The following is a 16,023-nucleotide window of genomic DNA, read 5'->3' as shown; positions in this document are numbered from 1 at the left end:
TCCGTTTTCACATCTACCCACCAACCCCAAGCCTATTTCTTTCTTTCTTTCCATCACTCTCCTCCCTCTTTTGTCTTGATCCAACCTATCACCCAGGGGGAGTGATTGACAAGCAAGTAGGGCTCTTCCCAGGGAAGATTGTGATTGGTGAGGGAGATGAAAAGGATAAAGCCTCCTGGACTGAGCTGCAAAAAAAAAAAAAAAAAATTGTCCTTTGAAATTTATCGCATCCTTTTTCGAAAGGTTTCTGCACGTCAGCCATGCTTGCAGTGGCTACTTTGAACTCTGCTTTTGTTCTCCGTTTCTGCTCTGACGGCCAAAAAGACTTTGAGGAATTTGGAGAACCAAACTGAGCAGTGAAATGAGCGAAGACGAACTAGAGAAAAACAAAGAACAGGAAGTGGTTAATTAAGCTAAAAATTAGCTTCACAATGTTCAAGTTTTTACTTTTTTCTCTCCACAACTTCATTTTCCCCCCATTGACTTCAGTAAATGTTAATGTGAAGCAACTAGAAGAACTAAAATGAAATCAGTGTTTTATTTATTTATTTATTGGCAAAGCAAATTGGATAAACTGATAATGTAACAAGAAAGCACAGGACAGGATTGCAGATGTGTCGCTCTGGGATCCACCAACCGTTTGGCAGAAAGAGCTCCGGACTGAATGATTTTCATGACAACACACACAACAGTAAATAAGACAGAAATAAACTATAAGACAACAACAATAAGAAAGAAGCAGATGGTGCAAAACATTCGTGGAAATCCCATTACAACCCCCCAGAAAGTAGAGACAAAAGCAAAACAATTACTGACAGAACAGATAAGATTCATTTCATTTTTGCCCATTGTGTTAATTTCAAGGACAAAATCTTTTCTTTACAAATGTTTTGAAACATCATCAGTCTCCCTTTTCATGTTTTCTTTTTCTTTCAAAATTGGTAGATACTAATTGGTAGATGCTTCTGTCTTGAAATACGACAGAAACTTAAAACTCAGGATAAAGTGCATCCCTGCAGAATTTTCTCAATCATATGAGTTGCACAGATGATTATATTTTATCGACTCAATGGTGCACAAAATGCCAGCAGGGGAGCGAAATTCCTCCATATTAGCATAAAACGTTTCTACTTGTGACCAGGTTGTCAGGAAACTAGATTTCTGCCCATTTTCAATTTATGCTTTAGTACGTGCAAATGAAAAAAATAAAAAAGGAAAAATGGCTTTCCCCTAATTAACTATCACTCTTAGATTTTCACTCAGGCAGCACTTTATTCAATCTTGCAAAAATGAAAACAGCAAGCAGACATGGGAAAAGTTCGGTGTCTGATCTGCTCTGACTAGACAGCGAGTCACTGCCTACTTATTCAGGTCTCATCACTGAAGTTTCCCACAGGATGTCTGGAACCAACGTTTCTGTCAGGCAGCTCTGTAACTCTTAATTGGGATGACCTGACCGTGAACGCAGAGGAGCGCTCCATCCTCATCTTACGTGTTTCTCTTGGGATCTGTGAAACCTCCTTAACTTCCATCAGGGTGAAAATACAATAAATCCCCCAAAAAACACATCTGGTCAGTCAGACAATAAAAGAGAAGATATTTTCTAAAATTCCTCTCCCTGTTGGTTACAAAGATATCTGTCTGAACCTAATGTGTTTGATTTATGATACAGTTTGCTCTTCACACACCAAGCTCAATGACTACTTGTAGGAAATTATAGATGATAGTGACTGCAAAGTATCTAATGAAAATGTGGATTTGCAAAGAAATGCAAAACACAAAAGTAAAGAAAATATTTACAAATCTCTCTCTGATTATAGCTAAGAAAAACCGAAGTCCACCCTGTTTGGGATTCAGCTTTTTCTTTCTTTATTTTTTTGTTTGTTTTGCAGCGTCTCCAGCTGAGTTCAGGGTTGGAGGGTTATGCATTTAAAAAAGACTGTCTCAATACCGCCACCGTGTGGTGGGAACGGCTCATGACTTACAAAATTACATCATGTCTTTACAAGGTTTCTCATTTGGACTGACCTGTGCTTCCTGTCTGCTCCAACTTATCACATACCAGATGACATGACGTAAATTCACTGTGGAAACTGTGCAAATGCATGAGATTTAAATACAGTAACATAAAAGGATATTATACAGAATAAGGTGTTTTGTTTTCTGAGCCATAATTTATAGCTAACAAATTTGCTTTTTGGAGTCACTGCAGACACTCTCACTGAAATGTGTACTTGCTCCCAGATAATTCTCCAAATGGAAAAATTCTAACACACACACACACACACGCACACTCACACACAATGCTCCTGAACACACCCCCTCTGGGACTTAAACCCACTTGTTCCCAGCTTTTTCAGCCAGAGAATAGTATGTGTGTATGTGTGTGTTGGGTTATAGCTGCACAGTGTTATAGCTGCTGAGGACCTGAGTAGCTGCTTCTATGTTTGGATGTGCATTAATCGAATGCATGCGTAGTAATGTGTGCTGCACATAATCACATGAGAGATTAATGTTCTGATAACGACCGGACGCTCAGTGGACAATAACTCCGGCCTGGTTTGGTGCTTCTCAAAGTTTTTTGTTAATGATTTGTAGTTGAAAGCAGCTGCATTGTGTGTTTGATTTGGTGAACTGTGTCACCTGCAGCAGAGACAGATACAGCTGGCAGCTCATTACTGGAGGTCAGGTTGAAGCAGGCATCATTAAGCTGCTGTCCACATTGACCGTTTGGCTCTGCTTGGACTTTGAATGTCTGCGTGTCGCCTTCAAATCTCAGAGGTGGCTCGTTATCACGTCCTTGGGAAACCTCAGAGGAGCCCAGCATGTGAGAATAACTTCAAAATGGGCTTGGCTCTTTTTATAATGCTCCCAGTTGTTAGTCCTGGTAAGGGCCAGGACTTTCTCAGTAAATAAAGAGTCTTGTCTTTTTTTTTCTCCTCATTACCTCAAGCCAATATGAACGAAGAGATGATTATTTATAAATCAACCCCTTTTTTTGGCCGTGTGATACTCCATACGCTGCCACCTTCTGGACGTAAATGTACATTTCTACAGCTATACACACAAAAAAGAAAAGACATTCAGGAAAACTAGAGATAATCAGGATAAACATTTTAAGAAAGAATGGCTCCTTAGAATTAGAGATAGAAAGATGATGGAGGATTAATAAGCTCTTCCTCACAGGACTGTAGATCTGTGCTGTTTGTTGACATTTGTTGGATCTACTTGTTTGCATGCAGGGATTTATCATTCAAAGCATCAACAGTGTGTCCATCTGTCTCCCCAAGCCTGAGGGAGGCAACCACTCTGAGAACGTCTGTTTGACTCTGCAAAGAATAGAGAGAAAACAGGCCAGACACATGTGCGTAGGCAGATGTTTGGTAGTATTATCCATAATCATATAGATAAATATACTAACGTTTGAGAGATTTTCAAGATGGCGGATTGTTTCAAGCAGAGCGTTTGTTGTTTTTCGCAGTGTAAGAGCATAGTGTGAAATAAAAACAGGAAAAATCTTCATTTATGCATGTCCTCTGCTTTAATACTGTTGCAATTACAGTGGCAAATAAAGTCATCTGACCGTTTCTTGGCGAACAAAAACAGACGTCCCACACATCTGCATGGGTCAAAATAAAGAAATCATGCTTTGAAATCTAAGTTTTTGTGTTTGACATTTGTCAACAAAACACCAATTTAGTTTGGAAATGTACGATAGATGTAAAAAATAAAATAAACACAAACAGAAAGAAACTGATAAAATAATCAGTTTAATACAAAACGAAAAATAAATTCAGCCATTAAGTCTCCCCTTCCCAAATCCACAAATAAGACTTTTATTTATAAATTTCATGCTATGTCTTATATTTTCTAACTCTGTGGCACGACGACCTAATATCTTCTAGGGTTTTTGTCAATAACTTACTCTACAATATGATACTAACGGCTGTGATTGGTCCAGCTGGATAGAGGGGATTTAACAGGGGATTTACGTGATACCTTCAGGAACAGACTAGTGTGCATAACATACACAATGTACAGATATCTATTTTATTTTTTAATAATCGACAATAAATATATCTATGGCATGAACAAACACACAGACGAACTGGAATCAGTGAACTTTAGTCAGGCATAGAGAAGTGGAGGTGATTTAAAGAGGCGAGACATGAATGCAGAAAAAAAAAGGTTTAGTTTTACAGAAATCAGTTTACTTTAACAAGCTTCTTTAACCTCAGTGAGACAGTTATTATAAATTTCTGCCACAAAGTTGCATTTTAATTCTTTTGTTTTTTAGATTGGGGGGGGGAAATAGCTGCACTTCTCCCAAAACTGAGCTTTGAAAGTTTTTTTTCTACCTCCCTCATCGTCGTCCTCCCCGGGTTTTGGCAGGGAGATAAAACTTGGGCCTGGTCCAGCCTTGTGCATTTTAGCTCCAATTGCTTTATTAACTGCTTGAATCAATGCTATGACTGTAAATTGTAAACAGCTTGGTTCTCACAGGAGCAGCTTGCTTTACTTGTGTACCACTTGCTGCAGGACCTCATGGCTCATAGACGGTTTTTCCTCAACTCGATAATCTTACTGAAAGGTTGGATTTCTGTCATCTTTCCAGTTTGATCTTACATTAGTAGTCTATGGGTGAACTCTTCTTACAGCTTTCTAAGGCAGTGGTGCTGATAAGTACAAGCAGTGTAAATGCAGATTACTCTATAAACTCAGCACTTTCATGAATGGCATCAACCTGAATTTAGAGTCAGTTTGACTCTGCATTTCTTTAAAGCTACAGTTTTAACAACCAGTTTCATTGGCATCAACTTCAAACGTAAGACTTTAAATACATCTGGTTCACACAGCAAAACTGAAACAGGTGAGCTTGTTTTGTTTTTTTTGTGACTAAACTTGGGTTATTTATTCTGATTTAGACTTTTATTCTAAATAGTAAATTAGAAAAATGTAAAATCATCCACCAATATCAATCCTTCATGTTCACACTTGATCAAATTTATCCTAAAATACACAAAATTCATCTGATTCGAGTTAATGTTGGTCAAAACGCATACGCAGAGACATTAAGGCAGATTTTAGAACTAAATCTGTCGATTGGTAGATTCACAATACTCAGTTTTTTGGCACAAATATCAAACTATATTTGTTTGGTTCAGTGTGTTTTTTTGAGTCAGATCACACGGTATCTGTCAGTAGTAGTTCAGAAATCAAAAGCCCGATTCTGGTGTCACGCTTCTGGTCCTGGATGTGCTGATGGAAAAAGGTAAAAAAATACTTTGATATTTTTGATTGATCTCCAGACGGATGGAGAGAAAAACAAAATCGGTTTTCCTAATACGCACGAGAATCGACTGAGTCGGAATTAAACGGATGAGTCATACTGGCATCCACATCCATTATCAGAGTCAAAAACGGCAAATTATTCCTGACAAAACTGCAAAAAATCTCACAGTGACATTTATAAAATAATCAGTCCTAGTAAGTCCACCAACACCGACAGGCTGAAATCCTACAAGTATCTGTCGCACTGAGTCTCTCAGCTGGATACATGACATAGGAAAGAAAGAAGATGGATTGGGTGAAACAAAGTGTGAAGGATGATGGTGTTATGTTGAGGCTATAGCTGCCTGATGGGGGGGAGGTTAAGGGTCTCCAGAGCTCTGTGGTACAGCTCCCTCAGGGCTCTTAGCAGATGGAGGCGACAAAACATCTGGTTGAACAGGTGAGGCAATGGCTCCTGGAAACAAGGGAGACCAATTACAGAGAGTCACGTGTTTGTGTAAATACACATATATATATATAGCAATGCATATGTCGAATTGAGCAAATAAGTTGAAAACACATGAGAACTGCATTGGATAAACATAGATTGTTTGCAAAATGAAGTTTTTGTCCCGTTTTGTCAAATCACAACCATAAATGTACAATTTTGCGTACAGAATTGTTAAGTTGGAAGACAAAAAAATTACATTTTTAATATCGTCCATGAAACTCTGAGGACAACGACTAAATGACATTGAAGTTTCTGGTTGCAATTAGGCCTGGCACAATAACATTCTCAAGTGATGTAATAGTAATAATGGCATAATAATACAAAAACACAATCTCAAATTGTGTGATTAATTGATTTATTGTTTGTTGTGAGAGGCCTCGTTGCAATTTGACAAAATGTGGAGAAGTTCAGTGGGCCGAGGTACATTCGCAAGCGACTCTGAAAAGAACAAAGATGGTCGGCAATTTGAACTGATTTTAAAATAAGCCGCAGTTTGATCCACTCAAAACACAGAATATCACAGGAGCACGTCCTCACCCCCAGCACATGGACTCTATTGTAGTACGAGCTGAAGTCTTTACTGAGCGAGACGAGAAATTTACAAATCTGGAGGGACACAAGCGAGGAAGTTACATTCAAATCTTCAACAGTCCTGATCAGACAACACCGATGGCTCATCAATCGGACGTACCTGTTCGGTTTTAATGTTCACTCTGGCTCCTCCTCCTTCACAATCTAATGATTGTCCTGATTGGTCGAGCAGCTCTGAGAAAGGAATAAGGTAATTGAAGAGCAAAAGCCACTCACCCTGTTGGGGAGAAAAAAGGAAGTAAAAGCAATGTTTAGTGTTGCATTGCTTTTGCCGTGGTAGGCAGACTTCAAACACCAACAACAACAACAATGAAATGTAAAGAAATCAGGGAAAAACATGGAGTGGTACCTCTTCTTTGAGAGCAGAGAAGTCCAACTGGGACCCATCGGGGATTTCTGGGTACAGACCTGCAGACATAACATGGAAAGCCTCTAAGAGTCTTTATGTTGCACGAATGTCTTTCAGTCTTGACACTTCAACCAAACCAGGAATGCATACATACATACATGAGTGTGTGTTAAGCCGTGCAACATCAGCATAATCATCAGCATAAAAGCTGATGATTCTCCTTTTATTTTGTGGTTGTTATCATTATTTTCCTTTAATATACAACAGGAAGCAACACAGTAATCTATACCTAATAATCATTTCGGCTACCCGTTTTGGCAAACACTAAATCTAATTTCCAAATCCAATTAACATTGATTTCTGCCGAAACCAGAATTTTTACTCCTTTATTCAGAAATGCAAGCGCTCAGTTTTTTCTCAATATAATTTTATTGCAAAAATTTTTACATTACAAATGCCATTTATTGGGTTAAACTAAAAATACACGACAGGACGAGATCTCCCAATTGGTAAAGTACCGCAAAGACTAGGGTCAGTTATTAGGAAATGAAAATCAAAACGCACTAAAGATATATTTGGAAGTAATTCTTTAATAATGATCCCTCCCTAATGTTATATAAAACAACAAAAAATAATTGGCATTAAGATATTGTCTAGTTAAGGTTGTTAATATCCCTTTTAGCATTCACTTGTTCATCAAACGGTGAACACTGAAGTACATCCGAGAGTTAGAAAAGTTTGAGACCGACTGAAAACAAGTAAACAGGAAGTGAATGTTACTACAATTACCAAAGTATCTACTTAGAAATTCCTTTATATAACAATCCATGACATGTTGTCTCTCAACTGTAAATGTGTGTTCTGTATCGGCATCTTACAGCTCTTAAGGTTCAATGAATACAATAAATAAATGTAACTAATGTTATACTCTGGGAAAACTAGAGGGTCAGCTGGCTGATCGTTTACAAGATGTTCATCAGACCTGAAAGGTGTCAGCGGGTCTCACCCTTCTCCACTCCTCTCTCGTAGCTGTCGAACAGAGTGTGCAATCTGGCGCAGTTATACATCACAAACACGCCTCCTCTGGGCCCTTTGGTAGACACGCCCCCTTCCCTCTGGACGTCCAGCGTCACCTGGACACACGGACCTCGGTCATGCTCACTACAGTCTTCAAAATTCTGAAGGAACTCACTCTAGCTAAGAGACAAGTTTGACCCCTTGAAGCAGCGGAAAAGAGGGTTTTATTTAATCGATGTAGGCATCTTTACGATCATACAATCTTTGCGCGTGTGCGTACAGAACCACCTGCATGACAAGTTCAGGCGTAAAGAGAGGTTTAACTCACAGGGCTTGTGTGAACTGTTGATAGCAGCTCAAATCTGACCGTGGCAGAGGTCATGACTTTGATGATGTCATCCCAGGTCTGACCTGCAACAGGGGTTCATTTGACTCATTTACACTTAACATCACTCTGGTTGCCCTTCAAAACATTTACACATACAAAGCACATACAGGAAGTGGCACAGGTAGTCAGATTCTGTAAACTTGAAAAAAAATGTTTATGGTTGTAGTGACATTAAACGTTAAAAGTACAGACTTTTGCAAAAGCAATTTGTTTAAGGAGGCAAGCTCTATAAAAATCAATACGCACCCTCTACTTTATCTCCATACTTCATCTCTGAAGCCTCCTTCATCTGACCTTTTCTCAGCCTGGATGAGAGGAAAACAGAAGCTTCATTTACACCAAAGCCTGGGTTGAAAACATGTGGCTGCAACACTAACATAAGAAAAAAAAAGACTAGTCTTTCATCCAGTTATTGCAGAAATGTAATTTAGTAATTAGTGTTAGCGGTGAAGATAAAAAGCACATCTCTTCTTTTTCTGGTCTAAAACACAAAGACAACAAATTTCTTTTGGTAAATTTGCTTTATAAATTTACCAGAAGAAAGTCTGGTAAATTTATAAAACAAGCCACGAGATAAAAAGACTTAATACATACGAACAGTAATGAATCTTACTGTAGGTACTGTGCAGCAGTGAGGTGAGAACCGGCGGTCTTCACAGGCCCACACACAAGATGTCTCTGCAGCCAGAGAGTGAAAGCAGGTTACAAAAACATGAACACAATATGCTGCACTGTTGTGTGTGTGTGTGTGTGTGTGTGTGTGTGTGTGTGTGTGTGTGTGTGTGTGTGTGTGAGAGCGAGTGTGTGTGTGTGTGTGTGTGGTGTGTGTGTGTGTGTGTGTGTGTGTGTGTGTGTGTGTGTGTGTGTGTGTGTGTGTGTGAGTGAGAGCGAGTGATGGCGGTTACCTGAGAGTGTGTCGCTCCACTGGCTCTCCACAACACTGCTATCTGCTGCTGGCGAAACTCATCCTGACAAGAAGTCACATGTAGCACTGTTACCATGGTTTCCTGGGGAAAAAAGAAGCCAGGAAGGGCATTTTTTGTGAGAACAAAGATGATTCTGCAGTTTGTGGTATTTGTGTGCTTCGAAGTGTGTTTGTTTGTCTCACGGTGATGTCAGCCGTGGACAGATCCAGTTGTGCCAGGTGGGAAACGCTGTCTCTGTGAACTAGAAATTAAAAAAAAAGAATAAAGGAGAATCAAGTGACTGTTCAGCATCCATCTTCTCATCTTTTCTTTCATTTGATTTCCTAAACCTGGTCGAAAACATCCAGCACATTTTATAGCAGAAATGTATTTTTGGAAAGTACTGTACCTGGCTTCATTACAGGTACAGTGACTGAACTGTCACATGATAAATACAAACTACAGGAGATATTTCCATAAGTTAAGTATTTTTCTAAAATAGATATTTTCCGTGTGCACCATAAGCACTGTGCTCTATTATTCCTAAACATGATGCAGTGCTTTATAGCACACATCTCTACTTGTCACTTGTCTGTTCCACTGACATTGTAGTTTTGTACAGGCCTTACCTTTGCAGGTGCCAAGGGTGGGGTCATAGCCTAGCAGCCCCTCCTCTTGGAAAACCCGCTTCAAATTAATTCGGAGCCCTCCTTCGTTCTCCTCCTCCTCCGCAGCTTTTCTGCCTCCTCCCCCGCTGGTCCTCCTGCCTCTCTCTGTTCCCCTTTCTCTGTACGGAGAGTCCTCTAGCGCTTTCTGGATCTTCTCCTCCCGCTCATCATTCGCACAGTTAGCCGGAGCCGTCGGCCAATCAACGCCCAGAGCTTGGAGGAAGGCGGCGACGTCGCTGTCCTCCGGAAGAGTTGGGCAGAAGTACACTTCAAATCTGAGGGGAGGAAGAATTATCACATCATTAAAAAAGGTATTAATTAATGACAAATTAAAATAGTCTGATATTGCAATAAAACATCCTGTACTTCTCCGTTATCTTACGGACTCACCCTTGTCTCCTCAACAGTGCCCCCATGTGGTCAGCCAGCAGAACAGTTCTCAGCTGGCCCAGGCTCAGCATGTCAGGAGTGGGTGTGTTGGGTTTAGGGTGCAGCGCAGGACAGTTGAGCACCACACAGCCCTCCCTCTGTCTCGAGGGCTTTAGATACTCGGTGGTTCCGCCTGCCAGGACAGCCCTGAAAGCTGCAACCCGGTCCACTCGCAGCCTCAAGCCCTCCTCCATCACCTCCCCACCCGCCACAGGAAGCACCCCACCGCCTCGGAGAGACAGGACTCGGGACATGACCGCCGGTGGAACCTGAGTGGAGACACACATAAAAGGGAACAGACTAGAAATAATCAAGTCGATGATACAACAACAACAACATGCATATGGAAACAGCTTGTGCGGGTTTGTGCTGCTCTCATTTAAAACATATTAAGAAGGGGCACCCCGCTCCCCCCCACATTGATGAAGTCAAACAAATTTGGTGCCAATCAGCTGTGAAACAAACATTTTAGCTGCACAAACATAGCACAGTTAATTTATACCAATTTAATTTGATGTTGTTAGTGTATGGGGCTGGCATGGGACAGGTTGATCTCTTGTGACCTCTAGGGGAGAAAAAAAATCCTAAAAAATATAATTGCACAAATGAAATGTGTGCTAACAACAGCACAGGTGATTGACACCATATTTTGTTTGATTTTGTAAATCTAAAGGGGGTGGCTGAGCTTTGATGATGTCTAGAAGCATTTATTATTAATATCTTCATGTCAGCAGAACAAACTAACAAATTTTCTACACAAACGTGTAAAAATGTAAATGAATAGAGAGACCTTCAGGAGACGTGTTTCCACCTAAAAAGGCAAAGGTTGCTTTAATCTAGTGGTGCTCATGTGAAGTTCTAGTGCAGCCTCTGTTTCAGCACAGCCAGCTGACCCACATTAGATTTGCAACTCATGGGTAAATAATTACAGCTTCAGGCTGGAGGTGTCTGCTCTCACACAGCGGAGGAAAACTAGGGGCTTATAATCAATATATGGACTCTGGCAGTGTCATACATATTTAAATGTAGTTTATGGTTTGCCTTATTCCTTTATATGAGTTACAAGCGAGCAAATGTAACTTTGTGGTAGCTTTTAACTACAGTTTTCTGGAGTCGGCCTGCGTCTTCAGGTAGATAGTTCCGTCCTCTGTTTTTATTGGCTGACGTTCAAGCTGTGGAACACCTGAGCAGAAGCATTGATAAGAACGGGAACTATATTGCTCAGCGGAAGAATAAAATGAAGAGTTTTTTGGTGCATGAAATAATGTGACGGTACGTCATAAGTGCAGTTGGCGTTTCAAATGTAGTTTATACGCCTTCAAACAAGAGCCTTAGAGTTTCTATGTGCGCAGCGAACGAGAATTTGAAGTGAGACACGATTACATTTTATTTTATTTTATTGTAATGGGTGTGAGGCTGACAGACCTGTCCGTCCGCATACAGCGTGTTGAGCATCGTGCTCGGGGACAAGAAGTCCCTGTTCCGCAGGTTTTTCGCGCTGCTCTCCTTGAACCAGAGCTTCTCCGGTTCGGGGAACATCCTGTCGCTTTTCCCACGGCCGGAGCCTTGGACGTGTTCACGCTTCCCTCGCAGTGCGGAGCTGAGCGCTCGCACTGTGGACGTGATCCGCAGAGGCGACAGCTGCTCGATGTTCTCCATCCTCACCGCGGCTCCGACAGGTGAGCGAAGCTCCCTATCCGCTCATTCGCTCTCCGTTCATGTCCGGTTCGGAACCACTGCAGAGTTGGTGCCGCTGATGGAGGTGGCGGTGGACGTGCGGTGTTCTGGCCCGCTACTTGCTGGTCGATGTCAGATGGCTGTGTGTGGTTGGGAGGACTGCGTTGGTTGTTTACTGTCAGCGGAACTACATGAAATGCATGTTTCGCCCGAGATGCATTTTTTGGTTGTACCCGTGTAATGCCATCTAGTGGATTGCAGGAGTAACTGCACCTCGTACTTCAAAATGTGACTTTACAGAGCAGGTGTTGCCAGGCTATTTTCTCTAACATTTGACATCAAATATACATTTTTTTATCGCCAATACACAAGTGGATCTGTTTTACAAAGTGCTATGGTATTAATAAATAATGACCCAAAGTAAGTAATTATGACATTGCTGCTTATATATTTGTGATTTTTACAATTTTCTGTAGTTTCTTATTCAATGATGAGACATTTATCTTAATTAAAAGAGCTGTGAATGGTTCTGATATATATATATATATATATATATATATATATATATATATATATATATATATATATATATATATATATATATATATAATATGCAGTTCACAACAGAATTACAACCTGAAAAAAACATTGAAGACACCTGTTGAACAGGTTCAACCACTTGGCTTTATTGACTTTTTTTTTAAGAGATGAAGATGTTTTAATAGTTGATCATAACTTTAAATGTTTGGATTTACATGAATTAATGTCAAAAATCTCTCACATTAGGTATTTTTCTGGCCAAGGCAACAGGAGAACTCCAAGAAAGTTAATATTATATATTTTTAGATTCTTTAGATGCACATAGGTTTCATAAAAGTACAGTGTCATTGAAAGTTTATTTCTAGTTCAGTGTGATATAGATTCACCACAGATAGGACGACAAATTTATGTGCAAGTTAGGTAATGGCTTGAATAATGAAAACCCCAAATGTATTTTTATAGAAAATGTGAGTATGCCTTTAAAAAACAAAAATGTTTAATCAGTAACCTGCAACAACTGCTGCTTACCCCCATAAACCAGGCATTGCAAGCAGTGGGGTGACAGCACTGCTGGTTGTGCACTTTTATTTTTCTCGCAACACTCCGTCTTTACACCCACTCCTCGCTTCAGCTCTGTCACAATCCCCCCTTTGACAGCTTTAAAGTACAGCATCAGTGCATCGCTGCTGCACATCAGACCAAGGTGGGAAAAGGAGAAGATTTGTGGCTCTGTTTATATAACAGGAGACAGCTGAGGTCGAAAGTGGAAGATAGCTTTCATTTTGAGTGGCTACCGTCCTTTTATGTTTTTGGTTCCATTAAAGCAAAGGACAACATAAGTGATGCAGCAAATTTCTAAGTAAGTGGCTGCAACTGAGGCAGAGCTCAGAGAGATAGACGCTGCAACGCAAGCGCAGGAAGGTGCTCGACTGCAGAGGTTAATGAACCACGAGAACAACCTCATTAGTCAACTGACATTTATGAGTTTAAAGATAAGCTGAGAAAACCAAGAAAGGAACCTCAAACTCATTCAAAGAATACTCTCCAGGTTTCCTTCGTCTTCATCCTCCACAGACCTTTGATGGATTCTTTCTGTGTGAGCGACTTCGGCTTCATAGGATTTATTGGGGGCATTTAAAACCTCTGGCCTTATCTTGTAAAAAGCAATATAAAAAAGTTATGACTACTGACACCTAGAAACTAAGAGGTACTCATTCTGGTTCAGAATGGATCTTGTTCACACTACGGCTGATTTGTTTTCTTCTTATTATTCTTCTTCTTCTTATTATTGCTGCTCTTTAAATGTAGTTTCCAGGACTGCAAAAGATGCTAAAACAAAACTTCTCTTCAAATCCATGTTGTATGAAAAATAATTAGACAACTGACAGGGCCTGCTGCTTGAATCAGACAAAGTAGGCTTTCCAATAATTTAATACTAAAACCCCCTCAATACCATACAAAACCTCAAATTGTTGCAGAGGAAACTTGGATGGTTTCAATGGGCGGGAGGAAATCTGAATCCTGTTTCAAGAGACTGAGATATGACACTGGTAGAAACCGGGAAAAATTAGTTTCACTTAGAGGTTAGTATGTTGAAATAATGTAGTTTTTTGTGTGTCAGTGTTGCATCTCATAAAATGTCTCATTTACAAAATATGTTGAGGTGATCAGAGTTTTCTGGGCACACGCTGATTTCTGTTTTGAGTTCAGACTATATAATAGCTAAAGTATAGCACTCTTTAAGGTTAAGAATGTAAATGTTCATCAGCATGAGTAACATGCAACATAAAAACACCCAGGATCTCGATAGATCGAGTTTTACGTGGCAAGAAGAGAGATCTGCTTCCTGATTTTTCAACATTTTCCTGCTAAGAAAATGTTGCAACATTTCAAAGTTTCTGTTATGGTCTGTGTATATTTAAGTAATACATTCAAACGGAAAGCTGACAACCAGTTTTATATCTCAGTAAATAAAACTCCTTCTAGCAAGTTTGGCTACTGCTGTAAATGATGAAGGCCGGAGTAATGATTTCAGAGAAGATGGATCAAAGTAGAAAATAAACTCTTTTTGATCATTATTAAACAAAAATACACACATCCATATGTTAAAAACAAAACGTTTATTGAGACTTTTTACACATTTTAACACATGGACTCCTTCTACAAATGGCTACTGTTTTTTTTTTTGGTTTTTTTTATATATAAGTGTTGACACAGATGTCATTCTTGGCTGACACGAAATTCCCGGTTGCATTCAGGCTTACCAGCAATCCGGGAGAAAACGTGTCATTGAGGAACAACATCATCGTCGGACCGTGAAGGCAAACCAAGAAGCCTTTATACGCAGGTAGGCCCAGTGGTTTTAGTTTCACTTCATTCCGTATCAAAGCCAAACTGAAGCTAAACATGAAATGGAGGCAGCAGGGAATAGCTGCCTGTCGTTTTTACTGTGTTGGTTTTACTGACTTGTTTTCGCTGCTCACTGTTGAGCAATAAAGACTCGCAACGTGACAAATTGTGTTTCCGATTCTGCCACAGCACCTGACAGTGGCTGTAAAAGGAGGACGCTGTCGGATCAATCATCTCGCTGCAGAGGTTCTCCTCATTGGTGCGTCTCCTCGGAGTGCATTGTGCACTGTGGGATGGAAACGGACCCCATAACCAGCTGGGCCTCAGAATCACAGCTGCATTATGGGTTCCGTTACAATCCCACCCACAAAAGGAGAAAGCAGGTTGCAAGGGTGGATTTGTGTCCGGTCAGTTAAAAAGACAAAACTTGGTTAGAAACAGAGGAAAAGAAAAGAAAAAAGCTTCTTTTTTTCTTGGGTTTTCTAGTTCATATTGTAGAACTGTAGAGAAAAAAAACAAGATGTAATTAAAAATCTTCTCCTGAATCAGTTTTGAACTCCAAACAAAGCTCTTTTTTGTTGTTTTTAAATTGTTGTAGAAACTGGTTTAAAAAAAGGAACTGATTCTTCTTTCTAATCTGACAAAAACTACTGTGAAATAATGTGGCAGCAATGGCAAAGTAACTTCTGCTCACCATTTTTATTATGCAGTTGTGACTCAGTCACACGTGATCAGGAAGGAATTGTCTTTTTTACAGTAATCAGAGTGGAACTTGACACATTATTGGATATAAAAAGTATTCAACCTACTGTCAGGCTGTATTTAGCAGAGCACATTGCACTGTAGATGGTTATAAAACTTTATTGGCACCTTAAAGAGTTTCAGTTTTGTTTTGATGAAGCTCAAATGTTGTGTTTGAGAGAGCGATCGCTCTAATTCAGCCTGAACTCAGAGATACTTGAGTTAAACCATAAAGTTAGAATCTAATCAGAACTGTTAAATTTCTAAAAAAAATAAATAATTATTATTATAATCTGGTTTCCTTCTGACTGAAACTAAAATGCTCTTCAAGATCAAACCTGCTGCGAAATGTTGATTTCTATTTCTATTTTCTTTCTTTTTTTTTTTTTTTTACATTTTATGAAACGACCTGCAGATTTAGCAGCCAGATTAGATCAATCTAAAGAAAATACCAAAGCTGTGACTCCTCCTTGAAGTTTGAGTCGTCTAAGAGAAGGAGCGGCACCAAGACGCCTCAGATGCATCTGTGGCAGCCGACAGCGTCTCAAAGAATGAAAACAATTTTTATCTCAATTAGAAAGAAGGAG

The 16,023-nt window shown here is 39.8% G+C and overlaps 1 protein-coding gene across 1 annotated transcript; it reads right to left on the bottom strand.

Moving 5' to 3' along the window:
* Positions 1-3,518: 3,518 nt before the first annotated feature.
* dalrd3 (DALR anticodon binding domain containing 3) lies at positions 3,519-12,082 on the bottom strand. The gene is made up of 13 exons (XM_055048350.1): positions 11,555-12,082; positions 10,091-10,398; positions 9,662-9,975; positions 9,236-9,294; positions 9,033-9,134; positions 8,741-8,805; positions 8,374-8,432; positions 8,068-8,150; positions 7,729-7,855; positions 6,723-6,781; positions 6,474-6,590; positions 6,320-6,388; positions 3,519-5,746 (listed from the first exon to the last, which is right to left on the bottom strand). The coding sequence occupies exons 1-13, from the start codon at positions 11,786-11,788 to the stop codon at positions 5,627-5,629; spliced, it is 1,716 nt and encodes a 571-aa protein (XP_054904325.1). The 5' UTR covers positions 11,789-12,082; the 3' UTR covers positions 3,519-5,626.
* Positions 12,083-16,023: the final 3,941 nt, after the last annotated feature.

The sequence above is a fragment of the Poeciliopsis prolifica genome, unplaced genomic scaffold (genome assembly GCF_027474105.1).
Source record: "Poeciliopsis prolifica strain line A6 unplaced genomic scaffold, Auburn_PproV2 SCAFFOLD027, whole genome shotgun sequence".
Taxonomy (NCBI): Eukaryota; Metazoa; Chordata; class Actinopteri; order Cyprinodontiformes; family Poeciliidae; genus Poeciliopsis; species Poeciliopsis prolifica.
The sequence above is the reverse complement of the archived record's forward strand: the minus strand, read 5'-3'. Positions and strand labels throughout refer to the sequence as shown.

Excerpts from the sequence above, each read along its gene's own strand:
- dalrd3 (XM_055048350.1), bottom strand. The coding sequence starts at position 11,788 with ATGGAGAACATCGAGCAGCTGTCGCCTCTGCGGATCACGTCCACAGTG. Across the intron at positions 8,151-8,373 it reads GTATGGAGATAAAGTAGAGG|GTCAGACCTGGGATGACATC; the intron begins GTGCGTATTGAT and ends CCCCTGTTGCAG. Across the intron at positions 6,389-6,473 it reads TGAACATTAAAACCGAACAG|ATTTGTAAATTTCTCGTCTC; the intron begins GTACGTCCGATT and ends GTGTCCCTCCAG.